Source organism: Choloepus didactylus, chromosome 1 (genome assembly GCF_015220235.1).
Source record: "Choloepus didactylus isolate mChoDid1 chromosome 1, mChoDid1.pri, whole genome shotgun sequence".
NCBI lineage: Eukaryota > Metazoa > Chordata > Mammalia > Pilosa > Megalonychidae > Choloepus > Choloepus didactylus.
In genome coordinates this window covers 20,275,755-20,294,121 of record NC_051307.1, presented here as the reverse complement: position 1 = coordinate 20,294,121, position 18,367 = coordinate 20,275,755, and the positions used below count along the sequence as shown (strand labels likewise).

Sequence of the window (18,367 nt, the reverse complement as noted above, 5' to 3'; positions counted from 1 at the left end):
AAGGAAGTAGGTTTTGTGGTTATTTACTTTAAGGCACAGCTGTATTGTTGAAGCCTTAGCTTGGACACTTTTATGCCCTTAAGACTGTAACTTTGTAACCAAATAAACCCCCTTCATAAAAGCCCAAAAAAAGAGACAGCTATGACAGCAAAAAGATTCAGTTTGAGAGTAGTAGGAGGATAGGTTACAGATGACAGTTAAAACAACTTCTACAGGTTTCTGTTTCTTTCATCCTCATCTGTTCCTTGAATAAATTTCTGGATTTAATAAGACAGGCAAAGTCCAAATATCTCTCCTGAAGAAAAAATCAAGTGTTTGTCATTAAAAAATAGAAACTAATTTAGATCAACTCTTTGAGTGAAAGATTAGCATATGAAGAAGGCTTTCATCTTACAGGAGACAAAGCCATAAATAAGTAAAATACTCATAAAAAAATGGAAATTGAAAGGGATTCTTACCTATTAAATAACAGCTGCAAAAGGTCAGAAGTATTACTAAGTACACATAAGTTATCATATGTAATATTCATTCTTTGAAGCATTTCACAAAATCCAGTTAGAAAAATAGGAGTATTGTCTAAATCTTCACACCACTGCAGTGAATAGAGCAATTCTGCAACTAATAGAATGAACAGCACCAAATTATCTGATATACTTCATCAACAAACCCTTTAATCATTTTCACTTCCCCACCCCATTTTCTAACACTGTTAGGCCCACTCATCTCAAAACATCTATGAGCTGATTTTCAAATCAGCCTTGAGATGCTCAATGAAAATGAAAATTGAGAACACTTGTCTGATACAAAATACTACCTTCTCCCAAATCTTACCTGGTCCCTTTTCTGATTAGTTGAGAATATGACTGGGATCAAAGTTACATGAGATACCAGAAGAATCTTCCTATTATTTCTGCCACAACTGATAAGAAGTTTATACAAGATAAACAACTGAGGGACACAAGACCTAAAATGAGCAGCCCATCCAAACGTGGCAGGAAATGAGAGACAGCATGATACAGTAAGAAGAGCATGGGCCTCCATAAAGGATGGGAGGGGATTCAAGTCTGTATTCTGTTATACGCTGTACACACACTTATCAACTAAGGCACTATAACCTACTTCCTAGGACTGAGAATTAAATGACCAAGTTTGTATCACAAAACCTGGCACACAGTGGTTTTTAAGATATAAGTAGTCACAACCTTTTATAAAGTTTTAAGTATGGTTTTGCAGTCAGAAGATCTGAGGCCTGGTTCAAAATCTAATCCTATCTCTTACAAGCCAAGTAATTTTGATCAAGTCAAGATAAAGACAATAATATCTGACTTGTAGGATGGATAAGAGTAAATATATAATGTCAGCTTGTAATTAGTAATACAGTAATACAATTAACAAAAATGAATTATTACAGTGATTCTACTTTCCATTTTTGTGTTTGGACCGATTAACTCTGTAAGCTCATCTCCTTGCTCTTCACTGAATGTGAAGCTTGCTGACCAAAAGAAGAGTTTCAGTGTTGGGAGTCTTCTTTTCTACCACAGGACATATATTCTCTCCTACCAGTACCTCCATGAAAGCTGAGGACTTAAAAACAAGACTGACACAGGATTCATGCAACTCCTCTACTTTTAATAGCATTTTGTAAAAGTCACACCACTACCTACAATTCTAAGCCATTTCCTGGAATGTGAGAATTTGCTGAAATCCTAAATTTTCTTGGAAATTCAACACTTTAAGCTCCACATTTTCCAGGAAAAAATTACAGTCCTATAAATACAAAGGTAGAGTGGTTCAAAATCAACTGAAAATTCTGAATCCTTGATGAAACTATGGAGACTCACTTAACCATTTTCTTTAGGGTATGTGCCATAGGATCCGCTTATACTGACATGATTCTAGCTTGAGTAACTGATCTTATGCCAAATTATGCTCTACAGTTAAGTAGATTTCAGCAAGATTTCAATATGTCTCCAACTGATTTGCAATTTAACATTCATCACATAAGTGACCTCAAATTTCCCATTGCTAAGAAAATTAATAGGAAAGCTAAAGATTCTTGAATTAAAGATTTAAATTATACTGTAATCAAAATTACTTCAAAATTATATTTATTTATATATTATATTATATCTGAATGTTCATATATACTTACTTATTTTCTCAAGCTCATTATTTTCTAGGACTATGTCCTTTTTCAATGCAACTAACATCATTTTGCTCAACAAGGCTGACGTACACAAATGGCTGGGTAGTTTCTTTTTATCTTGTTCTTCAAAATCTGTTTTGAAAGACTCGTAATTCAAACTCAATCTTCCTTCTAAAAGAGGTCTATGCAACCACTGAAAAAGAACACATCAAATTGTACACATCATTAGATAGTCTACATTATTTACTACCTACACTACTCATCCTGGAAACAAAAGTAAAGTTAGAATATCTATTAGAATATCTTATTATTAAAACCACAGAAACATGGTAGCTTGGTTTCTACCACAGGTAATTATCAATATGTGTATTTCTTTATGATTCCATAAGAACAGACCTAGTTTGGTCTTGTATATTCTTGTACCATGGATCCTACCAATGTCTAATGGTGCCCTGCAAAGGAGAGGCTAGGCCTGCCTATTTGTGCTTAAGAGCCTCCTCCCGAATGCCTCTTTGTTGCTCAGATGTGGCCCTCTCTCTCTAGCTAAGCCAACTTGGCAGGTGAAATCACTGCCCTCCCCCCTGCGTGGGATCTGACAACCAGGGGTATAAATCTCCCTGGCAACATGGAATATGACTCCCAGAGAGGAATCTAGACCCGGCATCATGGGATGGAGAACATTTTCTTGACCAAAAGGGGGATGTGGAATGAAATGAAATAAGCTTCAGTGGCAGAGAGATTCCAAAAGGAGCCAAAGGTCACTCTGGTGGGCAGTCTTACGCACAATATAGATAACCCTTTTTAGGTTCTAATGAATTGGAATAGCTAGCAATAAATACCTGAAACTATCAAACTACAACTCAGAAACCATGAATCTTGAAGACTATTATATAAAAATGTAGCTTATGAGGGATGACAATGTGATTGGGAAAGCTATGTGGTATGTATGGATGAGTAGAAAAATGCGGGCAAAAAAAAAAAAAAACAAGGCACCCAGTGTTCTTTGTTACTTTAATTGTTCTTTTTCACTTTAATTTTTATTCTTATTATTTTTGTGTGTGTGGTAATGAAAATGTCAAAAATTAATTTTGGTGATGAACACACAACTATAAAATGGTACCGTGAACAACTGAATGTACACTTTGTATAACTGCATGGTATGTGAATGTATCTCAATAAAACTGAATTAAAAAAAAAAGAATACATGAAATTGTACACATCATTAGATAGTCTAAATTATTTACTACCTACACTATTCATCCTGGAAACAAAAGCAAAGTTATTCTGTTAGAATATCTTGTTTATTAGTAAAACCACAGAAACCTGGTAGCTTGGTTTCTACCACAGGTAATTATCAATATGTGTATTTCTTTAAGATTCCACAAGGACAGACCTAGCTTGGTCTTATTTATTCTTGTACATGGATCCTACCAATGTCTAATGGTGTCCTGCAAATAGCAAACATCCAATGTATGAGTGTTTAGAGATGTAAAGGCAGAGTAAGACACTCATTTCAATTATTTTTTTCTTCCCCAGAATAAAATAAAATATTCAAGCTTGCATGAGTTCCACAATTCAGAATGAGATACATACCCTCCAACTCAAACATACCTGCATAGGAAGAGAATATCTCATCTTTTCCCATTCACTGTCATTTGGCATTACACTTCCAATATAATCTTCCAGAAGATAAGGATCTTCACTCTCTATAAGTGTGTTCAGTAAATCATCAACAGCAGACAAGAGGACTTGAAGACTGAAAATAATGCAAAGAACTTACTGCTGTAGTTATACCATAACTAATTTGAGAACCCTGGTACACAGTAAATACCTTACGGCAGATAAAAGTCCTCCTGAACACAGAGACAGATAAACATGGAGCTAAGTGACTTCACCTCCCCGCTACATAGAGTCAAACTGAAGACTTAATCCAACATTTATGATCTGAAATCCAGCATTGTTTTTTTCCCAGAATGAAGAAGACCTGAACTGTTTCAGATCAGATATCTCTGGAATATAGCTACCTCACTTTAAGAGCATGATGATCAAAAGATTTGATTCAATACCAAGAGCTTCTAGATACATTCTCAATTTTTACTTTTCTTACAGAAATTTAGGTATGAGATACGAAATACATTTGCAATTCAATACCTTACAACAGTGGATACCTGATACCAAAAAATATAACAACCAAGAACAAACATTATGTGTGGTGGCCAAAGAGAGTTCATAGTTATACTTCATACCAGCCTATGACACAGGAGAGCATCACCATCATATCACTGATCATAAATTAGAAGTCCCAGCAGGGTGTGTTACCACAAGTCATTCCTCAATTAAGTGACAGTTTAAATGGACAATTATTAAAATAAAATCCTTTTGGAAACATAAGATTATTTGGATCTTCTCTTAAATTCCTACAGATTTCTTATATAACAAGTCATTTTCACAGGCAGTCATACAAATCATGAAATCTTACTTATTTAAGGACAGTGATCAAGTATAAAATAGACACTGTGCAACTGAGTACAGAATAGGTTACCTTTTGATATCCAAAGATGAAGACTGAACTTGGTTCTTGAGCCATAGAGCAGACAAATGTAGGAAGGTACTCTGTTTATACGGATTGTCAATTTGATGGACCAATAAATTTACACCAGAGAGCCAAGTGTTTTTCAGTTTACAGATAAGCAAGTCTAAAATCAAGATGTCAACCATTTGTAATTCCAACAAATTATCTATATTATACAGTATAAAATGTCTGAAAGAACTCATTGCACTTCTGAGATTTTTAAGATACCATTTAAAAAGAAAACATAAACTCATTTGCCAAAACAAAATAACTATGTCATTAACATGCAATAATATAAGCTGGCTCATGCCATATATAAATGTAAAAATGGTAAGATTTTACAAGGTAGCTTGTTCCTGCTCTGAGCTAATTTACAAAACAGTTGTTCTTTTGGAGATTTGAAAAATTATACTTTTTCCAAACAGAGCAGCAAGCATTAAAGAAGAGGTTGTGGGAGGTGGGTTCTTCAATACCATCTTTTTTTTATTTCTTCATAAATAATTCTGAATTAACTGAATATAGTTCTTAAAAAGGCAATCTCAATTTCATTGAGATTTACTAAAATTGAATGTTTTTAATAAGAGAAAAAAAGAGATAGTATCATCCCCTTTTTATAAATGAAGAAACTGAAGCATCAAAAAATTAAACAACTTGCTATACCTTAAGTGGAGGGGTTAAGATTTCAATTCTTCTATCACGTCCCTTCCAAAACTGTTTCCTTGTTATCAAGTAAGACCTTTAGACATAATATCTGTATATATCTTTAAATTGGTTTCTAAAGCAGAAAGTGTATAGGATTTGTAGCAGCCCTTTACTTAAAATAATTTAAACTTTCATACAAATTATTATTCAACAGATAAAGCCTGGGCAGTTACACTCACTACGAAGGTCAAAGCTGGAGATTCCCAACAAAATATCTGAGCAGTAGGCTATTACCTGGCAAATGCGTTTTTTCTTTGCTCTGAGCACACAACTGAAAGAGAGTTAATAACAAATCTTCAGATGATGGCATTAGCAAGCATCCTTTTGCTGAGTTGAAATAGTTATAGGCCACATCACAGATAAAAGACACTGATGAATCATTATTTTCAGCTTCTGAAAATTGCTTTGCTTTGGATAAAGTTTCATGAAGTTTAACAATGATTCTTTCAACATATACTTCTCCAATTAAGTAATCTAGAGAAAAAAAGTTCAAACAGACAAAAAAAAAATTAAAATATCAAGAGTGTACTTCTGAATACCTTACTTTGGGTTAACAATTATTTGGGTTTTCAATGTGCTAAAATAAAAAAGGTGTTAACGTAACAGACAAAGGAAAATCACATCAACACATCAATCTGTTTTCTCACACATAAAAGTCTATAGGTAAAAAAGTAGTTTTAAATTAAGTAAAAAACAACAAAGCTCTACAAAATGACAGTGAGTAGCTTTGCTAAATTTAAAACCCTTTAGAATTTAAAACTAAAAATATTAAATATCTTCCAAGTCATGCTACCAAACATTTATGGTGGTTACAAAATTAAGATATATGAATTGACTAAGTCTTATTATGGAATCTCCCCAAAAGTTAAAGGATTATCCCCTACTAAAAAATAAAAGTCATATTTTTGCCTACCGTTGTTAACATGTTGAGATAATACCAAACTTAGAAGAGTCCATTTTTCTGAGAAGTAAGATTCTGAAGATATTGTAGATTCCAAGCCCTTATTACATAAGTGATCTGTCAAGCATGCCAATTTCTCTCCAAGGATATCTCCTTTTAGCCAAAGAGTTACTAAAGCATGTTTTTCTGGACTAGAACATGCCTAAAACCATAAAATTAAAACAAACATTAGAAGCAAGACCAAAAAGTATATCTGCCCAAAATATTATTTGTGCCATATTATCACACTTCATCATGTGCACCCCCCCCCCCGAAGAAAACTATCCTCCACTCTTCCTCCTCCTAAAATTATAGGAAGGAGGTATCCTCCCTGTCCCCCATAAGCCTTGCTTATGTCCAACTCCATGCTTTGCTTGTGCTATCTTCCCTACCACAAATACGCCTCCTCTTCTTTACTTATCAAAATACCATCCACTCTTCAAGAATCAGTATAAATCCCACCTTCCTTATGAAGTCTCCCATCCATTCCAGCCGACATTAATCACTGCTTTCCTCTGAATTTCTAAGGCACTTACTGGATTGTATTATTATGTAAATGTTTCATCTGTATATGTCTTGTCTTTCCAATGGGACTGTAAGTTCCTTGAGGGCAGAGAGTGTCTTAAACTTCTTTGATACCTGCTATCAACACTGCAGATATGTTCAATGAATAATGAATGGGTGAACTCTGAAGAGACAATTATACTCTATAGAGCATTTTTGTTCATTAATTTGGTAAAACTAAAGAACAAGTAATGTGTAATAATGATAAATTACTTCAACACTAACAATGGGAATTATTATTTCCTCAAATCCTCTGAAATAGTTACTGGGGTCAGGTATCTGACTGCAGCTGGTTTATTTTCAGGAGGTGAGAAAGCAAGGGGATTAAAAAACTGTAAATCCACCCCCAAAAGCATGCTGATCCATGTTCCCAGAGCTTCTTTTGCTTTAAGGGATGAGAAGAAAGGAATTTGCAACTTGGTTCATTTCAAAGCAATCTGGAAAAAAAAAATATCCAAGCGAGGACTGGATAATGCCTGAGAAACTACTCACCTTTTTACTTAAAAATTTGTAGAGCTTATATTTTAGCCCAAGCTTTACCACTAAACTAGCCTGTGACCTTGCACAAATCTCTTACACAACCTGGGCCTATTTTCTAATTTGAAAAATGAAAAGATTAACCTAGAAAATGTCTAAGGTCCTTTTCTGGTTCAAAAATTAAGGCTTGTTTACTAGTTTTTTTTAAAAGCTGACTTTAGGACTCTGTCTATAAGCTATTAGGTTGTATTAAAAAGAAAAGCAGAAAAAGTACTTAATAGTTTAGATGGAGGTAATACTGTTTTCTCTAACATGGTTTAGCAAATACAAACCAATTTATTCTGTAGAACCCTAGTAGAGAAAATAAACTGATTAAAATATCTCTCATGTTAGCACAACAAGAAGCGCAACTTCTCAGTGTATTAATATATCTAAACAAAGAATCTCTCTACCTATAAAGGATGGGGAGGATAGTTTGTCATGGAAATACAGGATGGAAACACCAGCTATGAACTTCCAAATACTGCCCAGGAAGAGGATGTTCTTTTCAAACAGATGAGAGTATCTGGATCACCTGGCAGATTTATTCCGAAGCTGGAGATGAAACATCAGTCTACTTTCATCAAATTATTAATTACTCTTGCTCTGATTCCAGGTCTATCAAGCAGCCTGCTGATAATTTGGCTTTTTATGGAGCTTGCCTACAGGAGCAGAAGGCACTGGATAAACTAATGCAATTGGTGTGCCTGATAGTTATATTCCTCATTAAAAATTAATAAATGAGTATTCTGTATTTATTTTGTAAAAATAAATCTGTAAATTAAAAGTTTATCTTACAATATAAAATATAAAAATAAAAAATGCTAAAAAAAAACTAGGAAGAATTTTAGATAGTCATAATAATTTTATAGTTGAAAAATGTATCATTTATATCTTCATTAGGAAAGAATACTTAAGCCATTTAAAAAAATATCTAAATTGTTTTGATTTCTTTTTGTCATTCTTATCACTAATTTTCTTATTTAGTCAAGTTGACAATTATACAAAGGCCAGATTTTAATTTGCCTGCAAAGTATTACAGAGTAGAGCAAACCTATATTCCTAATGTGCTCTAGCCGAAAGTAGGAGAAGAGTAGAAAACTGTGGCCTTAGTTTAAAATATAATAAAATGTTTAAATCTCTGTATGTTACCTGCTACGGAAGGAATACCCAATATTCCTAACTAGGAATACACTATTACAGAAAGGTAAATGCCAAATGTCTTTGAAAATTATGGGAAGTTACAATAATAAGGAAGTCTCTAATGTAGACAACTGACCAGTACACTAGTACATGAATATGACTGAGGTTTTCATTTTTCTTTAGCTATAAATACAGAAAAAATTAAATTCCTAAGATACCTTTTCCATAACCTGAAGAAGAGAATTCCATTTCAGATCCACCTGAAAGAGGAAAAAGAGATACAATCTGCTAGAAGGTATAGCAAAACTTTTAAAAAGTAACTGAAGTTGCCATGTAACCAAAAGAAAACTAAAACTTTTTAATCTAGGTACTACACTTTAAAAATATGGATGAGAACTCACTCCTTCATTACCAAGTTTTTGTCATCTTTATGTACTTACTGAACCCTACCCAGCAGTCTCAGACACTTCACAAATCACAATCAACAATATACTACTTACCTTTAAATTGGCATTCTTAGTCAAAACACCCAAAAATAACCCCCATGAAAGTCTCAATCTACTCATTTATTATTAAAATGGCTGTACCAGTATAAACTATTCTAGTTTAAAAGATATATCATACCTCAGTTAAATCCTCCAAGACATCTTTTCTTTCCATATTATCATCGCAGCAACGGAGAGCACTATACAAAATGTCCACCAGGAAACCAGCATCCTTCCTTTGATCTTCATTTAGCCAGCCTATTAGCTTCTGGTATAAAAACTGCACTGCAGGATTTTTTTGTGCAAGTTGAGCTATTTCAAGAGGTTTAGCTTTGACAATGTTCTTTTTTTCATTGCCTAATAGCATTTTAAATACCTGGCCTGAAGAGAAGGAATTGAGCAGAGTGGAAAGAAACCTTAGATGTTGCTCCGATTTTTGTTCATTGACATAATTAATACTCATCTTGGCCAGTTTACAGACTAAGTCTTCCAAAGGTTTTTTCCTTAGAGGAGATAAAAGATCTGAAGAATTAAGAGTAAGGTGAGATTCTGTCATTAACTCGGAGCCTTCACTGCTCTCCCCTTCTGAGGACAAACATTTTTCATTCTCTTTGTTACTTTCAGATATCTCATCAGCAAATCTAACCTTACAAACTTTTTTTTTATTTGATTTCAATGAGCTCTTCGGCTTCTGAAGGACCTGTAAAAGGCTAGATACACCCAACACAGACGTAACATCAGCTTCTGATTCATTAATTTTCTCAACACAGATCTCTGACAGTCTTTCCCAGAAATTTAGCAGCACTTTCTCCAAGTTGTGAACTGTCTTATCATCTCTTTCCATATCTGCCTTGGTTTCCCAGTAACTTAAAGTTTCTGCTAAATGGTTAAATAATTGCCCATTTTGCAATCTTGGGTCTTTGAGAACTGCATCAATAAAAGGAATCAACTGAAAGAGAAGGTAAGAAATATAAAAGTTCATTTCTCAGGAGAAATAAAATTGAAGATAATTGGAAAAAAAAACTATAAAATTTCATATTGTTTAATAACTGGAAAATATGAATTCTTCCCCTGAACTGAAAAAAATTTACCCTGAAAATCATTTTTGTACCATACAAAAACACCAGTGATTTAACCATATTACAACTGAACTGCTTCTTTTTTATGATATAAAAGACCAAGGTTCTTGGTCATTAACAAATAATCCAGTTTTCTTTGCGTCTTCTGAGCTTATTCAAACCTTTTGCCTTTTTGCTTTAATTATAGGCAAATCTAAGATATGAGCCTGTAAGCCGATACGAGAAATACCTGGGGTCCACAGAATTCAGAGCCTTTTTTCTTAAATTACAAAATTAAGAAAACTTAACCATCTGAGACATCAACCAGGATGTGGGCTTCTGTAATCTCATTAATTAATGATATTCATTAATTAATCTCTCACTGTAAGGAACCAAATTCCAGAATCTGCTCTTACCACTGTTCTAAAAGCCAAGCCCAATTATCTGCAAAAGGATTATCATACTTGAGTACTTTAGAAGAAATAAGGTGTTTACTGCATAACTTCAATGTAATACAAAAGATGTCAAATAGCGTCATCCAAATTCTACTTTGTATTACACCTCTCTAGAAGATCTGGGGTTATTAAATCCAGATATTGATTAGTTCTCAAGCACTACATTATGCTAGCAACTGACTTACAGAATGTTTATTTATCTGTTCAGAAATACTCATCACTCAATTTGCAAATTATAAAAATGAAATCTTATAAGGAATGCTAATTAATAAAAACAGCAGTAGGACACAATAAGGCACAGCTGAATTTTACATTATAAATACCTGATCATTAACGAGCATCTCTTCAATCTCTTCCTCACCTAGGTTTTGCTGCATTATAAAACGTAAGCATTCAAAAAAGGCAGCTATTACTGCTGAGCACTCTGAAAAGCTGGTTTTGATTCTTTCTGTTGAGAGCCTAAGAAATAGTTAATAACTGTGGCTTATTCTTCTAAGAAGAAAACAAGCAACCCAGGGTCACCAAAATAAAGACACTGAAAAGACATTATACTAAAAGAAGAGATATACTTTTTATATAATTTTTAATGTAAAAATAAAGATCGTATATATAGCTTGACTGGAATAGAAACTTGAAGAATTGTTAAAGAAAGCATATTTTCAAAAATGTTTTGGCAAAGCAAAAGAAAATATATATTTTCTATTCATGAACCAATCCACCTACAAATTTGAAAGAGAAAATTTAGCCGAATAAAGATAATATCATAGCAGAAAAATAAATTTTGTAATCATTAGTAAAACTATATATTAAGTCCAACAAAACGCCAAACAGCCATAACATTTAACTTTATGGAAGTTTTAAAACTTCACTAGCTCATTTTCAGCATTTGGACATTCGTATTCACTAACAGAAAAACAAATGGGTGATTTGAAAAACAGCTTATTTCTATCTAAGGGTCTTACCATATTTATCTAACTTTCTGCTATATACTACCACTGAAGCCTTGAAAGTAGTCAAGAAAAGAATTTCAATTTTACTTCTTGAAAACTATGAAAGTGTTTAATAAACAGCAATTTGGGGAAATTTAAATAAGAAAGGTAATAATTAGTATGTTTTCTTACCCATTTATGACAAAAAGAAAGTCCCTTTTTCTTTAAACACAAGAATTTAAATTTCTTACCCTGCAACTACACAAGTGAGGAAATTTTTGAAGAAATCCAACTTTGGAACTGTAATGGACTGTGGGAGTTTGCTGATAAATGGCAGAAGATAAGGATATATAACAGTAGCCAGACCTCGACCACCTTCACGAACCACAGCAGACAGCTTAGGAAACACACTTTTTTTTGCATTTACATGAAGCCAACAGTCCTAATCAAAGAAAAGAATGTAAGAGTAATTATAAACCATAAAAGATACTTTTCCCAATTAAGAGAAAAGACATATAGGCTCTCAAAATTAAAAACAAATTAATTTTACTTAAAAAGGCTATAATCTCTAAACATCATTAAAAACTAAAAGTCTGAAATTATAAGAAATGTACAGTGATCATGTATTCCATATTCTTACAGGACAATATTAACCAGAAATAATTATTTGACTTAAGGTATTTATAGGACAGCAGCTTTGTAAATTGGACAGTGATATTTAACCTTAAACATAAGAATCAGATGTGCTGACTGCATTGGGCCACATATGATTTAAGGAATAATTATTGGCTAAACAGAAAAAGTAAAATAAAAACTTTATGCCATTTTACTATCAGTTTAAAGTTTATACCAACTTCTGAATTAAAGTATTTTACTTCCAAAAAAGAACTGTTCCAGGTTTAGATATTTTAATCGCATAGGCTCTTACATGATATCTAAGGCTTCTAAATTCAGCTAAGAAAATAATCCCAAATGCACTGATGCACCCCTCTTACATACCTCAATAGTTGTAAGTGTATAAAGTACGGCTTCCCAGAGAGCCGGGCATACAATGGGGTCACTGTCATCAATGCTAAGTAGAACAGCTGGGCTGACTTTGGATGCTTCATCATTCATCAACTGTGGAATATGCTGGCACAAAGCAGAAATTAACTCAAAATAAGCTGAACGGATCTAAAAGAAGAATAGAAAGCTAAATCAAATTAAAATCTAGTAAAATCCACAACAAAGCTCCTACAGCTAATCAATGAATTCAGCAGTGCTGGGATACAAGATCAACATCCCAAAATCAGTAGTGTTCATACACACAAGCAATGAACAATCAGAAGAAGAAATCAAGAAAAAAAAATTCCATTTACAATACTAACTAAAAGAATCAAGTATCTAGGAATAAATCTAACCAAGGATGTAAAAGACCCATTCACAGAAAGCTGCAAAATATTGCTAAAAGAAATTAAGGAAAACCTAAATAAATGTAAGGATATTCTGTGTTCATGGATTGGAAGATTAAATATTGTTAAAATATTGATCCTATCCAAAGCGATTTAGAGATTCAACTCAATCCCAATCAAAATTCCAACAACCTTCTTGGCAAAAATGGAAAAGCCAATCATGAAATTTATATGGAAGGGTAAGGAGCCCCAAACAGCCAAAGCCATCTTGAGAAAGAATAAAGTTGTACAACTTTCCAATCTTGAAACTCAACTACAAAGGCAAAGTATTCAAAACAGCACAAGGACAGACATTCAGACCAATGGAATTGAACTGAGAGCTCAGAAATCATCCCTCACATTTATGGCCAACTGATTTTTTTTTAATGTAATTTTTTTGAGATGTATTCACACACCATACAGTCCATCCAAAGTATACAATCAATGGTTCACAGTATCATCCCAAAGTATGCAATCAATGGTTCACAGTATCATCACACAGTTGTGCATTCATCACCATGATCGTTTTTAGAACATTCACATTACTCCAGAAAATGAAACCAAAAGAAATAAGAAAACCCCACACAATCCATACCCTTTACCCCTACCCCCTTACTGATCACTAGTATTATGCTCCACCCAATTCTAAGATTTACAATAGAGGTAGGTTAACTAAGATATAATAGTATTGTCAGAGATCAATATATAGATCAGTGGAACAGAACAAAACATCCAGAAGCGGATCCATACAAACACAGGCAACTGACTTTTTTTTTTTTTTTTTTTTTTGCTATATAGTTATACGATCACTATCAAAGATCAGGGCTACTGGATTAGTTAACAACTTCAGGTATTTCATTCTGGCCATTCTAAAAAACACTAGACACTAAAAATAATTATCTATGAGTCAGTAGTCACAGTCATTTATTAAATCCTAATTTCTCAGTTACGCTACAACCCTCTCATTTAATCATTCTCTTAATCTTCAGGGATATCTGGGCAGTGACCATTTTAACTTCTTCATATTGGAAAGGGGTGTTGACCTTTTGGGGAAGAGGAATGAAATTGGCTGATATTCTTGGAGAGACTGGTACCTTTGGGTTTCAGGGCTTATTTGGCATGGGGTCAATCTGGAGGCCTTAAGATTCTGAAAAAATAAATTTACTAAGAAAAACTTTTACAGAGACTTAGATAGAGCCCAGGGCACTCCCTAGGGTTTTCAGAAATACTGTTGGTTGGGGCTTGACATGTGGGAGTTCAGTGTTCTCCCACAACTTCTCCAATAACAAAAAAAACTAAAAAATAAATAAATAAGTTTTTTTTTAATTAAAAAAATAAAATCTGATACTGGTTTAAGATTTTTTATTTACAGTAATGTAGATGGGTTATTCAGACTAACCCTCCCAATAATAAAATTAAAGGACCTAAAAGAAAATTATTTTTTAAAAATCTTAAAGAGTATATCAATGGCTAAAATGATACTATGAATTACCAAACCAAAAGTATAGGCAGAAAGAATCAATTTTCTATTTCTTTGGTTGAAGCAAACACAAACTCTCTTTAGAAGGAGAAAACTTTATTTGGCGCTTCCATTATTCCTACAAGTATAAGGACCATGCAAGGTCAAATATAGCTAGACACACAAAAAAATAACACACCATGAGCTGAGACCAGCAGGAACAAAAGACAACACAGAGACCTGAAACTTTAAATTTTAGAATTATCAATTACAAACTCCTTAACAACAATGTTTATTATATTTAAAGAGAAGTTTAAAGAAATTTCACACTTATTAGAATCGTCACTATTAAGGAGGAAACTATAAGTGCTGGTGAGGATGTGGAAAAATAGTAATACTAATTCACTGCTGGTAGGAAAGTAAAATAGTACAGCCACTAAGGAAGATAGTTTGGCAGTTCCTCAGAAAGCTAAGTAAAGAGTTGCTCTATGATCCGACAATGCCACTATTCAGTATATACCCAGAAGAAATGAAAGCAGGAATGCGAAAAGATGCCACACAGATGTTCATAGTGGTATTATTCACAATTGCCAAAAGATGGAAGCAACCCAAGTGTCCATTCAACCAATGAATGGATAAACAAAATGAGGTATATACATACGATGTAACATTATTCAGCAGTAAGAAGGAATGAAGTCCTGAAGCATGTGACAACATGGATGAACCCTGAGGACATTATGTTGAGTGAAATAAGTCAGACACAAAAGGACCAATATTATATGATCTCACTATACGAATGAATAACAATATGTAAACTCATAGATATAGAAACTAGAATATAGGTTACCAGGAGCTAGAATAAGGCTAGATAATGGAGAGTGGCTGTTAAGATGTACAGAATTTTTAACTAGGTTGAAATTAAATGTGTGGAAATGGATAAAGTGATGGCAGCATATTATTCTGAGTAAATTAACAATGCTCAATGGCATGTGAATGTGGTTGACAGCGAAAATTTAGAGTCATGTATGTTGCCAGAAGGAAAGCCAGATGTTAAAGCATAGGACTTTATAACACAGAAAATCTTGCCATGGATGATGACTATGAGTAACAGTACAAACATAAAATGATTCTTCCATAAACTACAACAAATACACTGAACTTTTACAAGGAGTTAATAATATAGTAGTATATGGGGGGAAAACACACCTATTGCAAACTAGGGACTATAGTGAACAGTAATATCTTAATATTCTTTCATAAATATCAAATGTATCATACCAATGTTAGGGGCCAATGATGGGTGTGATACGGAATACAGATGTTTTGGGTTTTCTCTTTTTTTCTGGAGTAATGAAAATGTTCTAAAATTTATTATGGTGATGAATGTACAACTCTGCGATGATACTGTGAGCCACTGACTATATACCTTTGAAGGATTTGTACAGTGTATGAATTTATCTCAATAAAATTGCATTAAAATAAAAACATTTAGGTTGTGTAAAGTCATGTGTGTCACCGATTAACACTTCAAATATAAATAAGTTCTTGCATGAACTACTACAAATGTAAGAAAAAAAATAGAGGGTATATGGGAAAAAAATAGCTACTGTAAACTATGAACTACAGTTAATAGTAATATTTTAATATTCTTTCATCAACAGTAACAAATTTACTACACTAATACTGTGATCAACAATGCAGGGGTGAGGAGTATGGGAAGATCTGGGTTTTATTTTTTATTATTATTTATGTTCTGGAGTAATAAAAATGTTCTAAAATTGATCATAGGAATGTATGCACAACTGCGTGATGATAAAGTGAGCCAGTGATTGTATACTTTGGATGGGTTGTGTGGTGTGTGAATATATCTCAATAAAATTGAAAAAAAAAAGCAGTGTAAAGAAATGTGCAAGAAAAAGAATGCTGGAAAAAGTATCCTGGCAGATTTGAAAAAGAACCAAACACAATTTCTAAAGTTAAAAAAAAAAAAAGAAATTAAAAGCTCAATTCGTAGTTCAACAACAGACTACACAGAAATGAAGAGAATCAGTAAACTGGTAGAACAGAAGAAATTATTCACAAAGCAGCATGGAGAGGTAAAATAAAAAACACCAAAGGCAGCAAAAGAGATAGGAAGGATAGAGTTGTAAGGAAGAGAAGAGAAAGGGGCAGAGGAACTATCTGAAAAGATAACAGCTGAAAATTTTGTAAAGCCAAGGAAATACAATAATCCACAGATTCAAGAATCCCAACAAATCCTAAGCAGAACAGTTAAAAGGAAGTCAATACCAAGACACATTATGGTGAACCTGAAAAAGAACAAGGACAAGGAGAAAACCTTAAAAGTAACCAGAGGAAAAAGACAACTTGCCTTCAAAGGAAGAACAGTACAAATGGTAGCTGACTTTGGAGATTACAATGTAAATCAGAAAAGAGTGGAATAATATCTTTAACATACTGAAAGAATATAACTGGAACATGTAATCCTATTTCTAGTAAAAGTATCTTTCAAGAAAGAGGGTGAAATAAAAACATCTGATAGAGGAAAAAAGAGTCCATCACCAACACAAAAAGAAATGCAAAAGGATATGCTCCATACAGAAGGAAATGATCCCATACGAAAGGTTAAGAGACGAAGAAAGGAAAAGAGCAAAGTAACAAATATGTAGGGGAATCTAAATGAAGATTGAGAGTATAAGAGAATAATGCTTTGTGGGTTAAAAAACACTACACATACACATACATTTATCCCCACAAAACATTTTATTCATGTATATTTTATATCAAGTATTACCAAATCAATGTCAGCAGTGTATTTAAAAATACAAACACACAGCATGGTAAGTGTCTCTTGAATGCGGGAAAACCACATGAGAATATAAATAGATCAGAAAAAGCAATCAAGAACTCTTCAGCAATCACTCAAGATAGAAATGCTCATCAAACTAAGAAGAAAAATGAAATTCTTGAACCTTATGAAATCTACAGCAAACATTATACTTAACAACGAGAGTCTAGAACTATTTCTATTAAAGTCAGGAGCAAGAAAAAGATGCTTCCTAACACCACTTCTGCTACTCAACATGAAAATGGAGGACCCAACCAATGTAAAAAGACAAGAAGGAAATAAAAAGAATTAGAAAGGAACTCATAACACCACTGGTAATCACAGTGAGATACTGGGCTATGTGAAATAATCTAAAAACAAACTGTTAAAACTAGCAAGAGTTTGGAAGAGTCGCAGGATAAAAAAAAATAACATACAAAAGCATAACAATACTATACACCAGTGGAAATAAAATCTAAAAATTTAATTGAAAAAGAAAACCCAGTTCACAATAGCAACAAAAACCACAAAAACATGTTCCCTGTGGAAAACATTCTAAAATATTATACTGGGATGCATATGACCTAGAACTGTCAAAAACAATTTTAGAAAAGAAGAAAGATGGAGAATTTCAAGACTTACTATAAAACAACAATAGTCAAGACAGTGTGATAATGGTATAAGGAAAGACATATAGCTCAATGGATATGGCAAAAGACATGAACCATATAATGAAAACACAGGACATACATAAGGTAGAAACTGAAAGTTCAAAAAACCAACTGGCGCAATCTATGGAAATGAAAGGCGCAAGACAAGAGATGAAAGACACACTGGAAACATACAACAGCAGATCTCAAGAGGCAGAAGAAAACACTCAGGAACTGGAGAACAAGGCACTTGAAAGCCTACACACAAAAGAATAGATAGAGAAAAGCTTGGAAAAATACGAGCAACATCTCCGAGAACTTAAAGACAAAACGAAAATCAAGAATTTAAGTGTCATTGGTGTCCCAGAAGGAGTAGAGAAGGGAAAAGGGGCAGATGCAATAATAGAGGATATAATCAATGAAAATTTCCCATCTCTTATGAAAGACATAAAATTACGGATCCAAGAAGCACAGCGTACCCCAAGCAGAAT

At 33.4% G+C, this 18,367-nt stretch overlaps 1 protein-coding gene across 3 annotated transcripts in view; it reads right to left on the bottom strand.

Moving 5' to 3' along the window:
- The window catches only part of LTN1 (listerin E3 ubiquitin protein ligase 1), a 62,413-nt gene that overhangs the window by 24,856 nt on the left and 19,190 nt on the right, over positions 1–18,367 (bottom strand). For 2 of the 3 annotated variants that reach the window (XM_037832867.1, XM_037832883.1), the window contains 11 exons: positions 12,510–12,683; positions 11,762–11,952; positions 10,905–11,040; positions 9,208–10,017; positions 8,802–8,843; positions 6,334–6,523; positions 5,655–5,894; positions 4,689–4,842; positions 3,758–3,902; positions 2,153–2,339; positions 459–618 (listed from right to left, as the gene is read on the bottom strand). In XM_037832867.1, coding sequence (XP_037688795.1) covers positions 459–618; positions 2,153–2,339; positions 3,758–3,902; positions 4,689–4,842; positions 5,655–5,894; positions 6,334–6,523; positions 8,802–8,843; positions 9,208–10,017; positions 10,905–11,040; positions 11,762–11,952; positions 12,510–12,683 — 2,429 coding nt within the window. The remainder of the gene's footprint in view (positions 1–458; positions 619–2,152; positions 2,340–3,757; positions 3,903–4,688; positions 4,843–5,654; positions 5,895–6,333; positions 6,524–8,801; positions 8,844–9,207; positions 10,018–10,904; positions 11,041–11,761; positions 11,953–12,509; positions 12,684–18,367) is intronic. The other variant, XM_037832876.1, reaches the window with a different exon arrangement.